This window comes from Bacillus rossius (assembly GCF_032445375.1).
Source record: "Bacillus rossius redtenbacheri isolate Brsri chromosome 9 unlocalized genomic scaffold, Brsri_v3 Brsri_v3_scf9_1, whole genome shotgun sequence".
Taxonomy (NCBI): Eukaryota; Metazoa; Arthropoda; class Insecta; order Phasmatodea; family Bacillidae; genus Bacillus; species Bacillus rossius.
Genome location: NW_026962012.1, coordinates 16,246,844 through 16,272,514, shown reverse-complemented (window position 1 = coordinate 16,272,514; position 25,671 = coordinate 16,246,844). Strand labels below are relative to the sequence as shown.

The window sequence follows — 25,671 nt, the reverse complement described above, 5'->3', positions numbered from 1 at the left end:
TGTGTGCACCATGCGGTGGAGGTTTAACAGTTTTATTTCAAACACGCATGTGTGTCACTACAGATAGCCAGATGATGAATAAATATATTGTAGATTCTTAGAATAAAAAATTTACAAAATTTTTTTACCGTAAATTAAAAATAAACTTTGAATTTAAATATTTCTTAAAGGTGAAGCTTGCCAATAATTAGGTAGTTTATGCACTCCTAACTAATTGTCCAAATGGACGTGTGTAGTCTGAGGTAGGTATATGGCAGGAGAAAGTGACATGGCATATGAATAGGACCTAGCTCAATACTACTCTGTTGAGCCACAGTCACCCACAGCTACATTCCGATCTAGAACTTAACATATTTACACACTCGTGGGCTCGTAACTATAATACGGTGAGTGATTTAGTTTATCAAATAATAATTTGTGATAAATAATTATTCATGTCAAACTAAGGAATGAAAAGCATTATACCAGCAGAAATACATACTATGTAGTTACACAGCTAAAACAATATGTACTCACATAACACTGTTTAACATTACTGATTTACAGAAGTAATTAAATTATTAATAAATACACGAAAGAACAAGATTTTCTTTCGAATATGGCCTGTGGCGCGGTGCACAACAATAAGCTCTAACCCCGTTGTGTTTCCCTCTGCTCAAATACTCCCTGAAGTAGGGGTGGTGTCAGGCGCAGGCGGGTCCCTATCCCTGCAGCATGGCGGGGTTCAACCTGAGCCGCACGCCGCCACGTGGAGCCCGCTCAAGGCTGCTCCAGCGATCACCGCCTGCACCAACGGCCCCGGAGTGGGGATAGCGTCAGGCGCAGGCGGGTCCCTATCCCTGCAGCATGGCAGGGTTCAACCTGAGCCACACGCCGCCACGTGGAGCCCGCTCAAGGCTGCTCCAGCGATCAGCGCCCGCACCAACGGCCCCGGAGTGGGGATAGCGTCAGGCGCAGGCGGGTCCCTATCCCTGCAGCATGGCGGGGTTCAACCTGAGCCGCACGCCGCCACGTGGAGCCCGCTCAAGGCTGCTCCAGCGATCACCGCCTGCACCAACGGCCCCGGAGTGGGGATAGCGTCAGGCGCAGGCGGGTCCCTATCCCTGCAGCATGGCGGGGTTCAACCTGAGCCGCACGCCGCCACGTGGAGCCCGCTCAAGGCTGCTCCAGCGATCAGCGCCCGCACCAACGGCCCCGGAGTGGGGATAGCGTCAGGCGCAGGCGGGTCCCTATCCCTGCAGCATGGCGGGGTTCAACCTGAGCCGCACGCCGCCACGTGGAGCCCGCTCAAGGCTGCTCCAGTGACCACCGCCCACGCCAACGGCCCCGGAGTGGGGATAGCGCGACGTCCACCCCCCAAGAAAAAAACACGCACAGGAAAGTGTGCAGGTGTGCAAGAGCACAAGAGCGCAAGTATACTGCATCATTTCCCTGCCGTCTCCTCTATCGGTTCCCCCACCACATACCTAACTATTCCCCTCTTCCCCCAGTTCCTCCACCACTTACCTAGCTATTTCCCCTCATGCTCGAATATTGTTACCCTCTCAGCAAATAAGTTTCACTTAAAAAAAACTCACTTAGTTCGAACTAATTGGGACCGAGACCAGTTCAGATATTAGTGAAAATTTTGATTATCAGGGTTGATTCACTGTTTAAAATTGATAAGCCTAAATAGAGCAGAAAATCAAAATTAATTCCATTACAATAATATATAATATTATAATGTATACCCATATGTCTTGTGCAAATAACAGTACAGTATTATGTTCTGTACTGTAAATGTAAACTGATCATCCAAAACTTCTGTAAGTAAATATTGTAACTTCCGAAAATAGTGTTGGATACCAGGGAAAGCTTTTTTTGTTTTTTAATAGCTAGCCAGACGATCAGGAACGGCGGGACACGATGAGGAAATGACAAACGCAGCAGGAAACATTGAAGGACAGGTGAAGCGAGAGCTGGGGAATGTTTGCGAACGATAGCATAACACGGCCGCGGAAACAAACAGGAGGGTTACCACTCGCGCTCAGCTGGCGCGACCTTGGTCACAGCGCAGCGAAACTCGGTCATAGGCACAGGGAAGGAGGGGGGAGTGTGTAATGACGTCAGAAGCAGCGCCGAAGCGGAACTGTTTATGTTATTAACAAACACACGCAAACAGGGACAGGACGGGCTTCTTATACAGGGAGATTTTATTCGAGAAATCAGAGTCACAGAGTCAGTGGGAAGCCATGCTACTCCGCCGCCGAGACGACGATTGGTGAGTGACCAGACACGATGCGATGAAGGGTTAACACTAAACAGCAGCACAACGGCCTTAGGCCCATGTAGCTGGTAATAGTTGGTATCTCTCTCTCTCATTTCAAAAACTAAGAAAACACATTTTAACAATCACGCGGTAGACATTATGAATAATAAATTAATTTAAAACCATCACGTAACTTGGGAGAAATTAGTCTGCAACAGTTGGTAACATACGAAGCCGAGACAAATGAGGTTAAGAATAAGCTCTAGGAAATGGCCGACAGCACGGTTTATTTATTAACGACAGTATCCCTGATAGGCACGACTATGGTTCAGTAATTATGTGTTAGTAATAGAATGTTTATAAATTGTAATTATAAAGACCCAGAAAGTAGAGACTTGATATATGTGTTGAATAAACTGTTAGTTGAAACTGCGGAAATAAACATGTTCTTGTGGAAACGTTCACCCTTAACCTCTTTATTTAAAAGTTTTGCAAATAGGGACTCGTCACCCTACCTTAAGGACTGTTTAAGAAAAAACACGAGTGGTGGAACCGCCCCCAGAACCTGATACTCATGACAGGGCCGTCAGGATTTCAGGAACACAGACCATCCCGGTAGATTCACTTCCATTCCCTTTCCCCATCATCCTTCCCGATTCATTTCATTACCAACTTTTCACGTACATATTCCCTTCATTTCCATCTTTACGGTCGACACCGATAAGAGTAAGTCGACGGCCATAACAATATAATTGCTTTATTGTTCACTTATTTGTAAAATATACATTATTAATAAATCGTATCTGAATTTGTCATTGCTATTAAGCTCATTTATCATTTTAAATTTTTGCAAATTTCAGTCTAGATCATCCGGGTTATTGGACTAGCAGGGTTCGGAACAACAAAGTTCCACTGCATAACTTTCATCGCCGTACACAAGTACACACACCTTTTATTTTGAACTCCAGAGCACCCTGCTGGATAGTCTGGATGATATGAAAAACAGCCCACTATTTACATTTACACGTGATGTGCCATGTCACCTGTTTGATGCATCAACACCACATCAGCGTGTTCATGGTATGCTGGCAGTCCCTGGGGGTTGCCAGTGTCTCCTGTCCATCCAAAGTGTTAGTGTGGAGAATATATTTTGTGTGTCTAATGTTATTAAAATGTAAAGGGTTTTTCATACATTAGTAAATACATAAATAAATAAATCACTAATAATAAATACAATGAATAAACATTTTTATATCCTTACTAAAGAGTCCTGCTAATCTGACTAACGTCATGAACATATTGTGCATAAAGCAGATGTAAGCGTGGCAGACAAAACTCCGGCGCTGGGCAGGGTTCATCTGGCTCGAGAACTCAGCAAGCAACCCCTGGAGGTGGGTAGAACTGTTTCCTTGACGTGCGACCGAATAACACTTCCCTCACAAGTCTCACATGTGCCTCGCAGTGGCACTTCAGTCGCCTGTCGGGCTGTCGCGTGTACATGCACTAAGTTACAAAATTAAATTTACATTAAAAAGGTTCATACACAGCAAGTGTAACGTCACTGGCATCATACGAAGACATACATAGCAGTAGTGGGCCACACGTGAAGAGTTTGCTTATACAGTAACAACTCTATAATACGTGTTTGCTCACTTGCTGAGTTTCTGAAACTTTAATTGTTCTTGCAGGATGTACGGGTTGATTATCTGCTGTTTAGCTGTATTGCTAGCCCATAATTTCATGGACATGAGACTTAACTGCTTAAAAACTTGCATCTCTATAACTACTTACATTTAGTACTTTCATAACTACACAAACTGAATACATACTGCTGCAATTCAGCAGCTAACATTTAAAACCAACTGAAAACAATATTTACAATTTCAATAGAAATCATAATAAAAAAACCACACAAAATATTATTTTCCAAATAACGGGGAAAAAACCAACGGGAAAATGAAAATGACGTGACGGATGTATTAACTTTGCCGACAGTGCCAACTGTCCACCTGCAGAGGGGGGAGAAACTACCACAAAGGTGTCCCTCGTTGGGTTGATTACCGGTGTTTGGGCCCTGACTGTGCACATAAAGTAAGGTGAGTTACATTGCAGGTTGAAATTTACATAAGCCAAGTGTCATTTGTGTGCATGGCCAATGAGAACCCAAGAATGCTGAAGGAAACTGGCTAACTGGATAACCAAACCAGTGCAACGACTCAATGACTAAATAGCAAGACGTAACGTAAACAGCCGTCTTTCCACCGCTACTACTTGCAGGCCTAAACCTATACAGTTTCCACCTGCACCAAGCATTACCCAGAATAAAATTCATTTTAACATTTTCAAGAGTAATTTTAATATATATATATATATATATATATATATATATATATATATATATATATATATATAATGTTTTGGCAAGTAATAAACAATCTATTTTTATTTAAAAACCAAACTACTATTCTTAGCTCTTCTCTACTATTCTTAGACAATCAAAACAATATCTTAAAATCTCATATCAACAAAATTTATTTCTTAAAATACATTTTCAATGACATGTCCATTCAGTCACCTACAATTAATGAAAAACCAGGACCACCTTTACCCAACACAAAGAGTTTAGTTTTTTCTGTGTGAAAAGAGGACAATACACTCAATGTAATCTTAATTCCCAAGAAAGGAAATGTTGCCAGGAAGGAAGCTAACCCCAGATAAACACGTCCCTGACGTGAAAGTGCCAACGTGCAGTCGAGCACTGCAAGCTGCAAGAGCCGCGGCGCTCACCGTAGCTGTTGAAGGTGCGGCGCTGGTTCTCGAACTGGAAGTCGCTGACGTGGGCCTTCTCCACGAACCCCGACAGCATGTTCTTGCTGGCCTTCTGCTGCTGCGTGTGGAAGGGGTTCTCGGGCCCCACTCGCGGGGCGAACAGCTCCTCGTAGCGCGGGTTGTGCTTCAGCTCCGTGGTCACGGGGTCCACCACCCGCAGGGCGTCCACCGCGCCCTGGCAAACACACGCTAGTCTCGGCTCCCGTGCTCGCGCTGCGGGCACCGCCCAACAATAAACACTGCACACACTACGCGCACTAAATGGTTTAGATTAACTTCTGTATATTTGGAAAAATGTCTATTAATGCAGGGGTGCCCACAAGGGGGGGGGTAACGACGCAGACTGCGTCATTAAAATTTCAGGGGGGGGGGGGGGGGGGGTGGTTAAAAGACGAGAAAAATGTATATATTATTTACATAATATTATAGCTTCTAATGTGAAAATACGTTTCTGGTGCTTTGATAATTGAAAGGGATCTTGTAAATCAAATTGGCAACCCCGCACTTTCCTCAACAAAAGCAGTTTGGCATCTGTCGGTTCAGGATGGAAATATTACCTGATATGACCAAAATTATTATGAGAAAATCAGTTTTAATTAATGCAAAATGTGATAAAGTATAATATTATAAAATAATTGAGTAAATCATTTTTTAAATGGCATAAAAAAATTCGAGGTTCGAGGGGGGGGGGGGGGGCATCATTAGGTTAGGGGGGGGGGGCATCATTAGGTTAGGGGGGGGGGCACCTCTGATTAATGTATACATATATACACATGTGAATTTAGGAGAACTATAGACATAGGTCGTTCACAAATTGCACAACATTAATTTAATGAGTGGCAGGGAATGTAATATTAAGGAACAGATGTCCGGACACAAAACCCTACAATGTTACAGACATAAGTTGTTGGTAGCAGTTTGAATTTGGGAGGCTTCAGGGAACTACTGTACTGGGTGCAACACAGTGACGTATTAGTAACAGTTTGTCCCTCTGTCTGGCTGTATTTCTCATAGCGCGGAGACTGTGCGGCCCTAGAATCGGTAATTTTGGCAAGAAATAATGAGAAGGGGGTGGGAAGTATTGGTCAAGTTGCACCTCAACATATGTTTTTAAATTAGTTTTAATTTTTTAAAAATTTTTTTATGATTTTTGCCATGTTTTACAGATAATATCCATCATAGCAATGGCTATTGCATTGTTGACACTTTCTTCATCTCTTAACAATGACTTTTGCTATTGTTGATACTTTTTTTACCTCCATGGCAATGGCTATTGCATTGTTGATGCTTTCTTCACCTTCGTGGCAATGGCTATTACATTGTTGATACCTACTTCATACATCTTCAGGTCAAAAACCAGGCACAATATATTGGTCAAATAAATGTGTTTTAAAAACTTTCAAATTCAAGATGGAATCTTATATATATATTATATATATTATATATATTATATATAAGGGTATCTTAGTAAAAAAACATTTTTTTTGATAATTTGATTTTCAAAATTCAAATTAGTATTTTGTTTTATGCATGGCTGTGGCGGTCCAATGAGGTGAACCATGCATAATGAGTAGTATTCTGCCTGTACACTGCTGTGGCAAAGTACGGGTGCATCAGCTAGTGAGTATGTATATATATAATACTATTTATATATCAGACAACACAAATTTACAGGTTTTACCTTATGAAAAGACCAATGAGAACACAGTCTTAGGTCGGGTTAATAAACTATGTTTTGAAATACTCGTTTATAATCTACGTAAGATGTATGAACGCAATGCAAGCATTAGCCAACTATCAACTTCTTGCAATTTGGCTTGCACTTCCACCTTCCACAGTTAAAGTGAAGTGTTCCGAGAACTTCTCAAGCTGCAGTTATTATGTGCATAGAAGGCTACGATGTTTCTACATGTACATCACAGTACACTTACACTTTATCACAGTTAAAGAAAATAACACTTCACAATCAAATTATTGACAATTTTATGTGTTTTCATGATCAAAATTAACTAAAAAAGAAGCACGGGGTAAGAAATTTGTTCCCTAATGCTTTACAATTTCAAGTTATAGGGTTGTCAACGTACTGTGAATTTTTTTCACTTTAATAATGACCGTGAGTTTATGTTGGTTTTGTGTTGCAGGGATGGCCCTAGAGCCGGGAAAACCACAACCAGGCAACCCAGGCTCTGTGACTAGCAGGGCCCCACGCTGGCATTTTCATTATGACACATATTTAATGTTACATTTTAACCGTTAAATTTTTTTTTTAATTATTAAATAAATACTGTGTACGTGGTTTCAATGCAGCATTGGTAACAGCAGAGATGTAGCAGAAAAGCTGGCATTGATAAGACGTTCAAGATAAGCAGAACACGATATAAGGCTAAAATGTTCTTGGGTGAAAGAGAAGACAATGCTAGCCTTTATCTGAAGACAATTGCAAAATCAACTATTTTCTGATGATATTACTTAGATGAAGTACAAATCAATTGTCGGCCAAGATTTGCAGCTTTGAAGATCTATGGAAACAATTTTGGCTTTATGTATCACATTCAGAACATTAGTGATTATACTATGATGAACAATTGTTAGGAATTACAACTTTCATTACACAATGGAGATAAACATATCAATGCTGTGGAACTGTACGGTATGAGGATTTGTAAATGTTGGACCTTGTCTACGATGAAAATTAAATTCTCTACCAATTGATATTCAATTAATGTTTTTATTTTAGTGTTTGTAACAAAATTTTAAAACTACTTAATAGAAAATATTATTTTACTACCCATTTGATCAAAAATGTTTATTAAAATATGTTCAATTTATTTCTTACATTAATAGTTAAAATCAGTAATTGTTCTTGAGAGACCTATTTTATAATTAATGTTCTTTATTATTAAATTTAAACAGGATCTCCTTCAAGTTAATGTACAATTTAGCCCAAAGATAGACAGTGATGTCTGGCTTGTAACAAACTAAAATCAACACCTCAAAGATTTGATTTTAAATTCCATTTACAGGGTATTTGCTTAGAATTTTTACGCTGATTGGTTGAAACATTGATAATTTTGAAAAGAAAAATTTCTGAAAATTAAAGAAATAAAAATTTTGTAATGTTAGCATTTACCATTCTATGGTTTGGTGTAAATATACCAAATTTGTGATATTGTGAGAATGGTATGTTATGTTAGGTTAGCTACATTAAAAGTGCTTTAAAAAATTGTAGACGGTTCGTTAGATTGGGTTGGTTAGGTTAGTATACCTATAGTATTTTATAGTGTTTGTAATGTAGCTAATCTAACCAATCATTCACAGGATTTCACAGTACTTTTATTTTTACCCAATCAACTGTCCACACAATTTTTAAGTACTTTAATTTCGCTCAACAATTCTCTATTTCCATATATTATGTGCTACCGAAGTTGCGCAAGCGAGCAACGAACTTCGTAACTGTTCGGGCCTCGGAATGGAATCGTGTGAATCAGTTTTCTCAAGTTCCTATGCTAAAGCACAATGGCGACAAACAGGATACCTAATGTAACCTATAAATGGTAATTTATCTGGAACCAGTTAGAATTTGCAAATGTTGTTTTACAGGTAAACAGAGGAAAGTCTGCAGTACTGAAAAACATAAATTCCAAAATTGTATTATTTTAATTACAGAAAATCAGCAACATATGAGGGTCCCACAAAAGTAAATGGCCCAGGACCGTGCAAATTTTAGGATTGCCACTAGCGTGTTGCGTCACAGCTCTCCTTGCATATTTATAAACATGGCCTTAGGAAGAAAGCATACGGTAGTATTTTTACAGCACTGCTTTTCCATGAAATAATAATAAAATACCGAAAATACTAATTTTAAACACTAGACACGTTTATGTATTTACCCTGAAAACAGCGTTTCATAATTCCTACTGGTTTTCTGTAAAATCACTGTTTATAACTTACCTTACAATGCGTAAGCATTGATGTGGCCGCCGCCATTTTTCGCTTTCCCGTGTGGGTCTGCGTGTATATTATTTAGAGAAATTGAGTTAAATTCAGAAAATGGTTGATTACATTAGGTCAGCTACATCAAAAATTCATCAAAACATTGTATGCAGGGGTTGGGTTTGTATAGCTAAATTGAAAATACTGTAAAATGTATTTTTAATAGTTAGTTAGGAATTGCCAATTTAATATGTAGCTATCCTGACCCAACGGATCATTCACATGATTTCACAATATTTTTTTTTTTTTTTAGCTTTACTATCCCAACCAACCGACCACATTGTTTTTAAGTAATTTTAATGTTGCTTACCTAACATTATTGACCATTTTCATATTAAATTTTAGGTAAATATTTACTTGGGCGGTATTTCCGAAAAAAAATGTTAAAAATCCGAAAATACCTTTATTTTATGCTCTTCAACTTCCTCTTTTCATTAAAAGTGGCGGAGGTAAGAAATTCCAAATACTTTAGGAGATAACGAATTTTTAAATTTCATCATATGTAGTTGAGCGGTATTTGCGAAAATAAATGTTAAACATCCGAAAATACCTTTATCGTATGCTCTTCAACTTCCTCTTTTCATTAAAAGCGGCGGAGATAAGAAATTCCAAATACTTTAGGAGATATCGAATTTTTAAATTTTGCAATACAAGACCTGTGGAACCATTCGAGCGGCGCCATTTTTGTTATTTTGCCGTGTGTTCGTGAATACGTGAATCGTGAATGCGTAATTAATAAAATGGTTGATTAGGTCAGGTCAGTTACATTATTAATACTTTCAAACTAAGCCGACATTAAAAATTATTTTGTGAATTAATTTTAATGGCTGTTTAGTTTTAAAATATTTATAATGTAACTGACCTGACCAAACAAACCCGGACACAGGGTGAACAGTAAACTAAAATGGTCGATTAGGTCAGGTCAGTTACATTATAAATACTTTCAAACTAAGGTGATATTAAAAATTATGTGAATTAATTTTAATTATTCTTTAGTTTTAAATTATTTATAATGTAACTGACCTTACCTAACAAACCCGTAACAAAGGATGTACAGAAACAACTCACGTAAATTTTTTTGCTACTTATTACTTGCGCAACAATATCAAAATAACAAATAAGACTTTAAAATTAGAAACGTTAAAAACTCAAATAAGTTGGAGGCGGTAATTAAACACCGTTTTAAACAATAATTGAACTAAATAATCACGTATTAGTTCATTTGAATTCTGGCCTATCACGAACAATCACGTGACATCATTATCCAATAAAAAAATAGATACTCGTACGTAAACAAGAAACAATGGTGCACGCACGCCACAGGAATGCGCTGGTTTTGTGCTGAAATTTAAAAATTCGAAATCTCCTAGAGTATTTGGAATTTCTAATCTCCGCCGCTTTTAATGAAAAGAGGAATTTGAAGAGCATATAATAAAGGTATTTTCGGATTTTTAACATTTTTTTTCGCAAATACCGTTCAACTACATATGAAGAAATTTAAAAATTCGATATCTCCTAAAGTATTTGGAATTTCTAATCTCCGCCGATTTTAATGAAAAGAGGAAGTTGAAGAGCATAAAATAAAGGTATTTTCGTATTTTTAACATTTGTTTTCGGAAATACCGCCCAAGTAAATATTTACCAAATTTTAATTTCTCCAAATCATATTAACACACAAACCCACAAGGGAAATGAAAAAAAAAGGCAGCGAACGCTTCAATACACAGGTATTTTAATGTTGTCTATTTACGGTGATCTCAAAAACCAGTAGGAATGTACAAAAACCCTGTTTTCAGGAAAAAAAATATACGAACGTCTCTGTGTCCGAGAAAAAAGTATTTACGAAATTTTATTATTACCTCACAGTCAAGCCGCACTAATAGAATATTTTCTACTTCAAATAAACTGAACTTGTTTGTAATAAATACTGAACATGCAAAAAATAGTATACTTACGGAAGGCACAACATCTGGTGCAGCACACACTCGCATACTCAACTGTAACGATGAAATAGATTTTCCACTATCCAAAGGTATCAAATGTGAGGTTAAATTACTATTTTGATCTGAATCCGAATCTCCATCATCCTCACTACTGCCGTAAGTTTGAATATGAAGCATTTCAAAAGATTCTGTCAACAAATACGTAGCATTAAATAGTATACGTAAAATATTTATTACGATTTGCAAAGCACATATTTTTTTTCTGTTTACAAAAATACTACGCAGATGTTATGAAAGTAAATCACAACACCAAAGACGTTAAGATATAACAGAAAAAAAATTTAAAAGAAATATCAAGTAGTACGTACTTTCTAAATTTACTACAATGACTAAAGACGGTATTCCAAGACTATATGGTAGGTTAACGAATAGGAATCACTATGTTGGAAACAAATATAATCATACTAACAAACCAAACACCAGAATGTGTCCAATCCCAATACCTGTTAGGTAAATTTGTTTTTTTAATGAGAGGGACTAATCCTCAATGAGAAACCCATGGCCATAGGGTCATTATTTTCTTATCGATGGCCTAATTAGCAAACCTCGTAACTCCACTTTTGGTCAAATTGTATATTTTGGTGCCATCTAGTTACAAACCTTGGTACCGACATGCACAGCAAAACTCATAACTCCATTTAAAATTCATCCATGGATAAATTATGTTTTTGCATTTCTCTCAGCATGTCTTCAGATAGTGCGGATTCATTTAGCGCGATGTAAATTTTACTGCCCCAGTTTTGAAGAGCATGTCTGTAAAATTCAGTTAGCACGTCGCCACGAAGTCTGTTTCAATTTTTGTAAACAGATGTACCGTACAGTTGACGTAGCCATGGATATCACCCCCCGTAATTTAGCTGGTTATGTCCTGTTCTCGGGTCGGGGTTCAGGCCTTGTGGCAGGAGGAAATTATCACTACCCGTGCTACAATGAAAGTTCGTCAGTTTGTGATAAAACGTTTTACTTTGCCATCACCCGACCTATGTGAAAGGTCCGGGGGGTACCTGACGGGCGCTACGGGCGTCGCGATGCTCTGGTTGTCCGGAGGGGCGCCAGGCTAGCGGGCTGCTAGGCCGTTGGTGTGGGGTCGTGGGTACTCTGCCCCCGCGTGCCCCGCCAGGTACACGGCTTGAATGTAACCTGAATGGTTCTACGCTTGACTGTGAAGGCCGCTCGGACGTGTGGAGGACGGGGAATTACGGAAAATTAGTGTACACGAGTTGGCGAGAATACGTTTAATTTGTGAGTTTCACCGGGGGTCCATGTGGGTACACGGTACACTCTACAAGTCCGCTCCGCGGTTCATTCTCACTACAAAAATTCTCACCAACACTAACACAGAAAAACATACCACTAAGCGACACTGGTGGTTACCGCGGCAGTCTCGCGGGACGCGGGTCGATGCTCGCTGGAGACGGCCAGCGCCGAACATTAACGGGTGCAGGGGGGGCTCTATAAGCGGGCTCCTTAATTAGGCGAAACACTTACGTGAGTGATACGATCTGCCGCACGGTATCACTATGAAGACGGTCGGGATAGGCCCGGTTCCGTAAAATACGCGCCGAGTCGACGTGGGCAGCTATGAATTAATGAGGTTTAAATTTAAAGATTTAGTATAGAATAAAAATTAATAAAATGAAAGAAACTTGGATGCTGCCCACGGACACACGTCTGTTCCCGGCGCGGAGTGGTTCGAGACTGCCGGACATGGCCGCCTCTTCTTTGTGAGTCGGCGTCAAAAAACATATATTAATTTAATTTACTATATTACCAGTTAAAACATGTTCCAGGTGCCCAATTAAAATGTAGCACCTGGTAATTGGGTGCTTAAGGCTTAACTATAGTTTAAATGTAATTAATTATTTAAAATGTGACATCAAGTTGGCGACTGTATTTATCAACATATTGTCTCACTGTGAGCTGTAATAGTTGGATTTCTTCTAATCTGACACGATCCTAGTCACGGACATTTTAATTAAGGCCAGTGGCCGCGGTGACTTTTAATAAGGTTTGTTGTCTATTGGGGTCACGCCCGGGACGCTCGCCTGACTCAATCCGGCTGGGCAAAGGGTGCGCTCCGAAAACGGGATACGGTACTGGCGGTGCGGAGCACGGGCTTAAAGGCCATGGTCGGTACGACGTCAACTTAGTCTTTCACACTCTCCCTTTACATAGGCTGCGCACAGATCAACACCCGTTCTCTCCGCGGAGTAAAGCTCGGCTACACGTGTTTCGGTGGGCAGGCGCCGAGTGCGGGCTGCCCCCGTGGTCTCGCGACACGTACGTATGGCGAACTTATTTAGCCCCTCATGAATGATAGCAAGAAAACAAAGTCAGTCTTATTGCCAGCGCCGAAGACGTGAATTCCGTCTCATTGCGGTACGCCCGTGTCTGCTGATATGCACAATGTCTGATTTCGCGGAAACAAGAAAAACCCTTATATACAATTTAACTATTTACAAAAACGATAAGCCGCGTAACCCGCGTGGTCGTGAAGTCTCAATTCCCCTTGAAATGATCTCACCCGTCGGTACTCTTGGCTCTGCGTCTCACCGTGCGACCGCCTCGTCCAGCCGCCAGATGCCAACTCCGTCGTTGCCCTGCGACCCTCATCCCTAGACACGTCTGTCCTCTCAGGCCGCCAGACTCCAACTGCCTTCTCCTGCCGCACGTCTGCCTCTCCGCCCGGCTTCCCCCCACTCCGCGACACGTGCAGCGCTCGGAGAGATTCCGGGTGTTGGTCTCGTCTTCGTCGCCCGGTGACAGCAATTAACATAAATGTCACATAATATTTAGAAAGACATATAACAACAATGAAATTACAAAAATTGGGGGAAATAATACATAAAACAATACATGACCCATTATTAAAAAAAGTACGTTCTTAATATACAAGTTAAAGTGTCACACTGCATGGGCAGAGGTGGTTCAGGAGTTGGCGCAGCATAACGGACTCTATGAGCAGGGGAAACTTGGTTCGACGTCACAGTTACTAAAAAGGGGGGGGGGGGGTGAGATGCACGCACAGGTCTGTCTATGCTATCTGCTGTTATACAAAGATCAGCTATGGCATGTTAAATTGCGGCTATGGAGTGTTTTTATGTCCGCCCATATGCCGCCGTGCCGTACCATTGTCGCCTGGCCACAAACCAAGTTGTGAACTGTCGAGCCAGTAGCAGGGATTTCACTCAAACAAAAGCGAAGTCTGCCCATTCAGCTGCCGGTAACTGTATGTGCTTGATAGTTCATAATGCATCGTGTTCCAGTATTTGAGACAAAACTAAAAGTATTACAGTACGATGATTGTCATGAAGGCCACTCTTATGTTCGTCGAAGTTAAGTTTTAAGCAAGTCAACTGTGCGCACAATCGTACGAAATAAGGACTCTTATCGAAAGTTTATATAAGTCGGATGCTGTTGGTTGTACTAGAGGGAATATATTTGACATTAGATATGTACCGGAACAAAAATGAACAGATGATTCACGTGGTAAAGGTTGTTAAATGAATGTTGCAATGAAAAAAAAAATCATTGGCCTGACAGGATTGGTGTGAACCAGGTGGTGATACGCGAATAAACACTTTAATTTTCGAAAAATTAAAATGTAACTATCCGAAAAGTAATATCGGTTTCACTGTCAGTAAAGGATGGTTTAGATGACGTCGACCCAAGTGTCTCCCCAGCTCCTTCAGGCCATTATGCCTCGTCAGCCCCTGATCCACTCCTGCCCCGTGCAGTGTGATAATGTTTTATTAAGAACATACTTATATATTTAGTGTTTAATGTTTCATATGATTTTTATGTATTCTTTTGTATTTCTAATGATTATACATTTTTCCAAAAATTTTGTGAATTAACTATGTACCTTTGTCACCGGGCGATAGAGCCGAGGCCAACACCCGGAATCTCTCCGAGCGCTGCACGTATCGCGGAGTAGGGTAGGAGGGACGCAGAGGCGCGACGCGCGGCAGGAGAGGGAGTAGTAGAGGTGGGTTGTTACAGCAATTTTCGGTATCTGTTCCAACCTGATACTGATACAGTAATGTACCTAGTTACAAGTATCTGAAACTTTTGTATCAGAGCTGTAGTGGTCCCAGGAAGCGACAAGGTATCAGCATTCTCGTTACAGGGTACACATTCTCCGTGCCGTCATCACCAGCGTAAAAAGGTATCGGTGTCTCTGATACATTATTAATCACTCCCGGTAATTCTCTACCTCTGTTACTCTCATGCCCGCCTGATACAGCCAATATCAATCAGTTCAACATTCACTGCAGTTCGTCTGGCCGTGTATTAATTACCACCATGTACATTGTTGCGGGCTGTCATGCTTTGTAGTTAGTATCTTTATAGTGAAATAAGGAATGGATAAGTGCAGGAAAAAGACTTCATTTGTGTGGAATTTTTTTACGGAAAATAATGAGTTTGCTAATTGTAATTTGTGTAAACAAAAACTGAGTTATAAATCATCATCGACTAATCTGAAGAAACATTTGAAACGTAAACATTGATATAGTATGCTCACTAATGTACGTATCTGTTTTTTTTTTTTTAATTTTTGATAAAATCGTAATCTTTTAATGTATGAAAACACTAGTTACTAATTGTTTTCGGAAAAAAAAGTCCTAATGTTGATTACATCTGTTATTAGTGTCAACTGACAATTTATTTGCATTTTCATAGCTGTTAGGTGCACAAATATAAATATTATATCTTGTATTAATGTACTTTTTAATATTATAATTTTATTAGTTTTATTATTGAACGAGACTGTGCACGCACTGCGCACTGAGCGTACTTTGATGTGGGACAATAACCAAACGACTCGTAACAATTTCGCTTTGCGCCTCTCCTTCAACGCCTTCCCCTGCGCTTCTCCCCTACTTTATTTTCCTTCTTTATCCCTTATTTGTCGTTCCTGCTCCCTCCCCTTTCACAAGCTCCGCCCAAGTGACCGTCATCTGCAATCGGGTTCTGCGCACATTGGCCGTGGCGTTGTTCCAGGCGAATTCTGAACTGATACTAAAGTACTTGATACTTTTCAAGTGTACTCGTTTGCCGTTCCTGATACAGGCGCGTATCAGTGCAAATGTATCAGGTTGATACTTTTCGACCCACCTCTAGGGAGTAGTCGGAGTCTGGCGACCGGCCGAGACAGACATGTGTAGAGACGATAGTCGCAGGGCAACGACGGGTGATGGCAGTAGTAATCTGGTGGCTGGGCGAGCAGGATGCACACGGGGGCCAGTGTCACAGAGCAACGATGGGTGAGATCGAGTCTGTTGAGTATTTCGCGACCACGTGTGTGACACTACGAGTAGCCATTGTAAATAGTTTTATTGTATATCAGGTTCTCGCTCGTGACCAGACATTGCGCGTATCAGCGGACACGTTTTTACCATAAAGAGGCGGGCTCTATGCCTCAGCAGTGGTGTAGCCAGGATTTGTGAATGGGGAGTGTAAAGAAGCATGCCCCTCGTATTAAAGCGTAAAAAAGTGCTATTTTAGCACTTTTCGGTACTTAAATGTAAATATTGTAATGGTAAAAATTAATTCATATTAATTTTAATATGAAATTTGTTTGAGTGATGAATAAGAAATTAATTAAAGATTGGGTCCTAAGGGGGGGGGGGGGGGGGGTTGAACCCCTAACACCCCCCCCCCCCTGGCTGCACCCTTGTGCTTCAGGTGCCGACACTTAAATTCGCCTGTTTCACTGTCATCTTTTAAAAGGGGATCATCTAGGGATCGTCAACGTACGCACACGAGACCACGGGGGGCAGCCCGCACTCGGTGCCTGCTCACCCTAAACACGTGCTGCCGAGCCTCACTCCGCGGAGGGACGGGTGTTGTGCCGCGGATCGCCCATGTAAATAGATTGTGTGAAGGGCCCAATAAATATTTACACTTAATCTGTCGAACCATCATTGTAGTACGGATAGTGATAATTTCCCCCACCATGAGGCCTGAACCCCTCCTGAGAATAAGAAGCAACCAGCATCACAGGGGGGATATCCAGGACTACAGGTACGCGATATGAGTTGAAGGTCAAGCTCTGGTGGGAAAGTCAGCGAGCCGACTGACGATAAAGTACATAACCACGTATTTCCTGTTATGTGGTGTCGTATTTGTCATACAAAGTGCGATGAGAGTCATATAAAGATAAATGGTGTGACTATATTTATAGTTGAATATTATTCAACACATTGATATTATGTAAAGTATATTTTCTACACAATTTTTAGAACACATTAAATAAATTAGCGTTGCTATTTATGGAATCTCATGCTTCAGAATACACAATTTTGAAGAGCATAAGAATTTTTAGGAACGAATTAGTTGTACTAAGTGAGGGTTAGGTGTATTTGTTTTTTGACGTGACAACGTCTAATAAATCGATGAACGCTGGCTGCACGCACGAAAAATTGTCCCACTACAGATGTCCCACTACGGATGTCCCACTACAGATATGTCCTGTTTACGCATGCGTGGCATCTCTCTGGTATGTTGTGGACGGTACAGAGAACTCGGCCGGCACGTGGCGGCGTACTGCTCAGTTTTCACACCACCATGCTGCAGGGATAGGCGGGTCGCACCGGTTGTATCACGCCTGCGCATGTCGCCACACACAGCTTGGGACAGACGACAACATAGCGGGGTTCGAGGTTATTGTTGTGTACCGCGCCACGGGAGTATATTCGCAAGGAAATGGCGTTCTTACAAGTACGTATTATTTTAATTACTAGTGTAAATCAGAATATTTAAACAGTGTTGTATGAGTATTGTTTAGCTGTGTAACTAAATATTTATTGCTGGTATGATACTTTTCACGCTTTAGTTTGACATTGGTAATTATTTGTCATGAGTTATTATTTGATAAACTAAATCACACACCGTATTATAGTTTTGAGCCCACGAGCTTGTAAATATTTCGAGTCCAACAGAGAATATGCTAGTTAAAAGAAATTCAAACAAATATTGTGCATAGAATATTATTAATTTATAACATCTGAAACAATTTTTTCAATATGACCTCGTGGCCGTGCAGTTAGCATGGTTGACTTCCAATCCAGAGGTTGTTGATTCGAATCCCGGCAGCTGTGAATTTTTTTTTTACTTAGAAAAATAAATACGGCGCACGTAACATTTCAAAGGTAATAAATATATTTGAATTAATGAATGCAAAATAAAAGTAAATTTATTATTTAAATTGTAGATTTAATTTCACTCCTTCCTTGCATCCATACAAAATAGTAAATTATTCAATAAAAATTGACGCCACTCCCGCTGACTGTCTTTAGCTTTTAAATTTATTATTAATAATGTGAAATATCTCAGGGTTTTTAACGGGGGTTCGGCCTCGTGGCTGCAGGCAGGAGTGCGTCTCGGAGTTTGGAAATTACGTTCAGAAATTACCCGGGCTGTTTAGGCCACCCAGGATGCCTTGAAAATAATTAATGAACAGATTATCAGAACACTGCACTTTATTCAACGTCGATACACTGGATGGTCCTTTTACTGGCCGCGTCCGTTGTCGTACCGCTGTGACACACGTAAACGCCGGCGAATAATATGCGCGACCAGGATAGATTGCAAAGTGGATCGACGGGTTGAAGCTGTGGCTACGTGTCTCTGAGTAAGATTTGACATACAGTCACGGAGTTGCGGATGCAACAAATTATACAGCAAAGTTAACGAATAGCGGAGTCCCTGTGATTAGGGTGGTTTGCAGTCTAGCCTGCGACAAAACTAAAGACTCGAAAAGTTATGCAATCACGTCAGTGAGCGACGTACGCGTAAAGTCTCAATGCGTGGCAAGATAGTCACTTAAAACACACGTTACCAATTACACTAAAGCATGAAGAAAGTTACAATATGAAAGTTATTGAATCTTTCACAAGATTCTCGATGATAACAATTAATTGGCTACTGGAGCCTAAAACTGCGTGCCAATATTACGCGGTCCTTAAACTGGACATGGCCTTACGTATTACGTTAAAACAAAATCCCTAACGGGAATTAAATATTAATTTAAGTGTCGCACGAAGTATCGTGCGACTTAAGTGGGGTCGGCGCCGAGCTAAATGAAGGTTTGTAGAAACTTACACTATTGCTGAAATGTTGAAGAGAAAACTAGAAGTGCTGGCCCGACGTTCGCGGAGCGTCCGACCCCTGGGAGCCCGAGTTCAAGACTGAGCGCGAGACCGCCCGGCGGCCTCGCGCCTAAACGCGTGGAACGCGGGAAAACCGACCTGACCAGTTTTGGACTTAGAAACAAATTACACAACATATGCTTATAAGACAATTAGACATAATTACCCTTACATGAACCCTTCTTTTAAATTGTTATTAATTTGGTTGTTTTAATTACAAAATAATCAAGTGTTTAATTAGGCGCATTGCCACACCCGGCCGGGCGCTGTCGTCGTCGCGGCGTTCGTTGCGGTGCACTTTCTTACACTTTGTGAAGATCGCGCTCGGGCGTGTTCGTCGCACTTCGGAGCCAGTGTTGCTGTGGCATAACGACCTTTGCGGACCAGAGGGAGCACCGGCGGTGGGCGTCAAAATGATTCAATATTATTTATGAAAGTATGCAGAGGTAGATTTTATCATACAAAAGATAGACAAATTAAAAAAAAAAATATTTCTTCCTCAAAGAATATATTTTTAATGCCTAAATGGTTTGGTTGCAAAAACCAATTACGGCTCAGTCTCAGGCCGAATACGATATTTCCTTTTCTTCTAAATAAATAATTTCATCAATGTTTTGTTATGACGTCATGTTAAACTATCGTCCGTAAACCGACTTTACAGACAACCAATTTTTTTAAATTATTTTTTTGGAACAGGCAGGAATTTTCAAATATAAATATTAATAATATTAAATTCCAATAATTATTTTTCTTAATTTACATTATTTTTAACACCAACAGAAATACGAGTCTATGGTTGTAGCCATAGGCTACATTGCTTCTCCTACAGCAGCCTACTCTTTTTACTGATATTTTGCTAATTTTTTATATAACTTTTTAGTTGGAGGCATAGACAATTGTAGAAGGGATTGCAATTTTAACGTCCGAAACCTTTTCAATTAGTGTGCGGTGCTATGTTGTAATTAAATTTTTATGGTTTTCTTGCAACAACTTGGTGTATTTTCACAACTTATTTCGAAAGTATTTTTTTTTGCCACAAACGTTTATTTTTTAAACAAATTGAAGCAATAATTACTTTTTGCTTGTGAGACGATATATTTAACATTTATTAATTGTACATATACATCCCTATTCTACTATTTTTTTAAATTATAGCGCAATTATCAGAAATACTTTTTTTTTTCTCTGGCTGAGTGTGGTAACATAGTCAAAAAGTTAGCTTGATTGTGATTACGATGTTTTCCCATTGTTTATTCAGAATGTGTTCATTTCTTGTTCTGTATAGCAATTTAAAAATTATTTTAAATCATGAAACAGAAGTTTGGTTCCAATAATTGCGTCGAGTATTTTGATATGAAACCATCGACATCCTTGTGAGCTAAGAAGAAGATAGGAGTATTTCTCTAATGCTTGAAAGTGTTCTCCGTGTTGGAATTGTTACCTCGCTGCAAAATTATTCTTGAAATGCGAAAAAATTGTGTGGCCAAAGGATGTAAATCTTCGGAAGAAGATAGCCGGAATGTTTCGTTATTTAAGTGAGTATTTTTATTCGTGCAGTTGTAAGAAGGCACGTCTAAAATAATATTTTATGTACATATTTTCAATGTCCTACCTCTTTGCCACAGAGGAAATGTTTATCGTTCGAAGAGGTGGGAAAATGGTTATTTAAAATATTTTAAATGCCGTTGCTTGTTAAACAGATATTAAGTACGATTTAAAATGATAAATTTTTAAAAATATATTGTTACCTCAACCAATTTCAGAGTGAACTGGTGAGAAAACCTGACGAAAACCATTTACGAACTTAAGTACATTGTTTGGAAATATTTTCCTCTGGAAATACAATTTCCCAATAAATTACTCTAAATCTGTGTCATACTCGGATATAGGGGCTTTTTATAACGGAAAAAGAAATATCGGATGACATGGTTTTCACACAGTACACACATCACTAAATTTACGAGGAAGAGATGATTTCCTAATTCCTATTGGTTTGTGAAAAATACCAGTTTATAGCTTACATTACATTCCTATGTTTTCACACTGCTGCTGCCGCTATTCATTGTGTCTCTTTGCTTAGCACAACTGTGACCATCTGGACTATAAGGAACAACCCACCTATTGTGTATATTAATTTCAGTTTCCCCCACTATCTGGAGCTCTACGTCTATAAGTTGGGTAACCATCATCATCACCATCAACAGAACTAATGTTTTAACACAGCTGTTCACAACTACAGATATACTTATTTCTACTTTAACCCATGTTATAATAGTGCAAGGACACTACAATTATGAATCTGAGAAAGTTTACTGTACATTGTTATTAAAATCAGTTTTGATTGTATCATTATTTAATGATTTTATTTATTAGATTCTGTAGAGGCTAGAAACAAATCAATTTTTCATGGAATCATTTACAGAATATATATACAAAAAAATACCATGTTTAATAGTAAGACATAAGAAACTAGATAATATTTAAAACAAAAAAAATTGGTTTACATTACAAAAAGTAACCAGCTTCAACAATATCTACTTTAAGTTTGTTTAGTTCCTATAATCATCAATCATTTCATGATACAAAATTTAAAGTGAATCAAACCAACAGTATGTAAAATGCCAGGCAACGTTTTGTTCTTCTGATAGTTGAGTGGTACGGACAACATGTTCAACTAGTTCCATAGTGCATAAACAGTTTGTTTATGTATTCTGAGTATACACAGATACAGGGCAAATACTGGGTCATTCTAAATTTAATCTGTAGAATATAATGCACTGAACAATAACATAAGTGAAAAATATTGAACTGAGCCAAATAATCACATGCATGATACAAGATGTAAAGTTTTAGTCAGGATAAATTTACTTTTACTGATTATGAGTTTTGCAATTTGTTTAATTTCTTTAATTCCTTTAAATTGCTTCTGCTTAGAGGCTGAAAGCATCTTCTATCCATCTATGAACTTAGAGTTAGTAACATGTTTTAGGTTTTGGAAACATTTTTTCCAAGCCCAAATGTTATATAATAGCAGACTTTTTGTTTAAATTTGTTAATCTACAGTATCTAGCTTTAGTCATGTATTATTTTCTTAATATACTGTACAATGTCATGACAATGTTTTCCCCACTTATATGAAATTATTTAATACATGTTTCAGCCATGTTACACTATCATTTGTATGATATCCAGTTAATGCATTAATAAACAAAATTTGCTTTCAGTTGTGTTTAAACTGCTCAAGCAAAGTTTCAGTTCATTCTTTTATTGATGTGGAGCATTTGCTTATCTTCTGTTTCTGGAAGTAAGATAAATCAACATTAACCTACTACAAGGTCTGTGTCAGTCATAATGCCTCTGATGCAATATGCGTGTCCTGTATTGGTTCACAAAGCTACTGCATTGTTTAACTAGGTAGTTCTTAAAAGTAGTGGCCACACAGTTCACATTATCAAACATTTGAATAGGACCTTTCCTTTTGGTCATATTATAAATAACACACCTAAAATAAGTTTTATGTCTGTTAAAAAAGAGTAACAGCTGAAGATCAGTGCTGCAAGGGGCTGTAAGAGGGTGACATAGTTCTGATAGTGGTAATACAACTGTTAGAAATTAAGCTTTTAAGTGATTATTTCTGACAAATAACCATTATTGAATTGGGTTTATGTTTTCGCATCAGAGCTAATATTTAATACCTGGGTTTCTGTACAAAGGAATCGGGTCTAGAGAAATATTAGTGACTGAGCATGGTACAGCGGACGGTCTTAAACCCGGCATGTTCGGGATTCCTGACCTTGCCGGGTCACCGATGTTGCTGGATTAACGAACGTTAGTATTTAAAACAAGTTGTAATGAATTGCTCTGTAGAAAGATGAGTGCTACTGTTTGAAAAAGTCTTTGATGTCATGTTGCATCCGTGATTCATATTTCTTATGCGAAATGTAAGCTGCTGTAAAACAGTAGAACTAGCAGCCAGTGGAAAGCAACTCTGAGCGAACTGGAAGCACAGGCAGTGCTGGATTGGTCGGCACTCCGGACTTGTGTGGGCAGGTTCCCGCACCACGACGCGACCCTCCTGGAGCGCTGGGAGCGAGCGGTGGACCGGCCGGGCTGGCGGCCGCGCCCCGAGAGCCAGCTGTGCAGCGACCACTTCGCGGCGGAGAGCTTCGTGCCGGGCCCGGACCGACCCCGCGCCCTGCGCCCGGACGCCGTGCCGCGCCCTGCCCCCGCCGCCCTCCAGGTCACACCTCGTCTCGTTCCTAGTGGAGTGTGAATGTGTTGAGCATGCGAGGTGTTGGTGGCAGTGATTGCCAGAGCTTCACTGATGTCCTCTTGCCTCCACCATGTGACTTTAACTTTAAATAATGGAGAAATTTTTTTTATTAAATTTATTCAAGAATCTGCAAGTTTTATTTTTTTAAACATTGGGAATTAAAATTATAAAATAGCAGCATTATAGTAATCACTAACTAAACAACATACAAAGATTTGCAAATTTTGGTAGCTGCAATACTCCTTATTGGTGTAAAAAGGTTGGCTTTGATTTCTGGCATGTAGTGTTAATATGTTAATCTTTGAACTGTTAACTGTGTTTATACACTCCTTATTATTGTTGTTACCAGTTTCAACAAGTTACAATCTTTTTACCATTCACTATGGCTTCTACTGTTTAGTAATGAAACAAAACTATTTAGGGGAAGGTACTTAAGAACGGAAATACTTGATAGAATTAGTGGTTTGTATAGTGCAGAACAGAAGTCTTGCAAGCTGCACTCTCTAGTTCTGTGCACAATAGTTGCTGGTAATGGACAGACATAACCAAACAGTAGTTGGAATATTATGAGGGCGTTCCGGTGTTGAGGTGTGAATATCGGAAGGAATTAATGGGCGCCACCACGTGAGTGGGCACGTGGACCCGGCTGAAGACTCTAACCCAGGGCGTTACGTGGCCCGTGTGCGGCAAGATATTAGCCCTCCAGATGTTACACGCAGCTCATGTCCCTACCTAAGCCCGCTCTCAGCGTCGGGCACGCTTCTAATCCGCAGTGGGCTCTCACGGCGTCCCACACGCCGCTGGCCAGGTTAGGAACCCACGTGGCCCCCCGAACACAAAAACACGTAACACAGTTAATTGGTTTTTATTCTACTCACGGTATACGTCCTTACACGCTCCTTCACTGATACAACTGCAAAATGCCTGAGGCACGAATCAGATTAGGTGAGGAGGCGAACCACGCACGTGGCCGCCTCAAGCCGTTACTTAATACGCCGATGAGATAAAAACTCCGAGGAGTGAATAATTATTACTTAAGCAGTCTCTCCGACCGAGAGAGGCCCCGAGGATGAAAAAGAAAGCGATTTGAATAAATTAAGTTACAGAATTACTACTCGGTGAACTAACGGTGATGTCCTCGGGGTGTCTGCAGAGACGTCCGCTCTCGCCGGCTGTAGAAGGAGACTGGGATGAGCTCATGGCTTGTGGGTGGCAACATGGCGCCCTTCGCGCCGAACACAATTACCGTTACAACTTTGCTGTAGCGTGCCCCGGGTTACTCTTAGAAGATACATAACTAATTTTACAATAATTATTAGATTACTTCCATGTCCAGACCGCCTGTAATAATTACTTATAAACATAAAACAGGGTTCAAATGAGTTTCATGCTAGTTCCTCCGTCGCCCGCTAGGGAGCGTCCGTGTTCGTGCTTGGACTTATAAAAATAACAACAGATCATGAAGTTATTAATTAAAAACACATACATGCATAATCATCGTTACACTGTTTTGGGACGGAAAGAAAAAGGGTTACAATATTAATTAACATATTTAGGGGTGCGGCGCACTGCAGCTAAGCGCCCTCTTGCTGTAGTTCGTGGCGCGCAGTTTGAATCGCACACGGCTACGTACGTTACGACACAAATGCCGGGTAGGAAAGGTGTTGGGAAAGGGAACGGAGGATGATCAGGCTCGTGGGGCGAAGCCCCGGCTGACGTCAATTATATGGTCCTTTTTGGCTCAGCTCGGCTCGGTTACACATAAAATTTTATGAAAACACCTTTCATCGTAATTAAATTTCTGTGTATCTTTAAAAAAAGTCTATCAACATAAAAAAGTTTTTTTTGTCAGTTTGTTTAAATAAGTTACACTAACAGAAGTGTAACCGTTGTTTCATTGCATGCAACTTCCCTTGGTTTCAGCCACATTCACCCTTTACTTTTTTATAACATTACGTACAAGAAGACTTTAACTTGATTCTCCAGGTTTCCTCTGTGTAAACGTGTGGGCTCAAATCTCATGTTACGTACTCCATTAGTATCTGACTGCACACACACTAGCAACTGCTTAGTTGTAATTTGTAATATTTCAAGTATCTATTCAATACAGTGAAACCTCATTAATACAAACCTGAAGGGGAGTAAAATATTTCAGTTTGTAATAACGAGGTT

At 39.8% G+C, this 25,671-nt stretch overlaps 2 protein-coding genes across 2 annotated transcripts in view; one reads left to right on the top strand and one right to left on the bottom strand.

Moving 5' to 3' along the window:
- LOC134542668 (pre-mRNA-processing factor 17) overlaps positions 1-11,410 on the bottom strand; it is a 29,159-nt gene extending 17,749 nt beyond the window's left edge. The window contains exons 1-2 of the mRNA XM_063387105.1: positions 11,026-11,410; positions 5,036-5,252 (exon numbers count right to left, since the gene is read on the bottom strand). Of these exons, the coding sequence (XP_063243175.1) occupies positions 5,036-5,252; positions 11,026-11,190 (382 nt within the window). The 5' untranslated portion in view covers positions 11,191-11,410. The remainder of the gene's footprint in view (positions 1-5,035; positions 5,253-11,025) is intronic.
- Positions 11,411-20,435: 9,025 nt separating this feature from the next.
- LOC134542645 (zinc finger protein 16-like) overlaps positions 20,436-25,671 on the top strand; it is a 36,328-nt gene continuing 31,092 nt past the window's right edge. The window contains exons 1-2 of the mRNA XM_063387051.1: positions 20,436-20,761; positions 23,277-23,466. Coding sequence (XP_063243121.1) covers positions 20,691-20,761; positions 23,277-23,466 — 261 coding nt within the window. The 5' untranslated portion in view covers positions 20,436-20,690. The remainder of the gene's footprint in view (positions 20,762-23,276; positions 23,467-25,671) is intronic.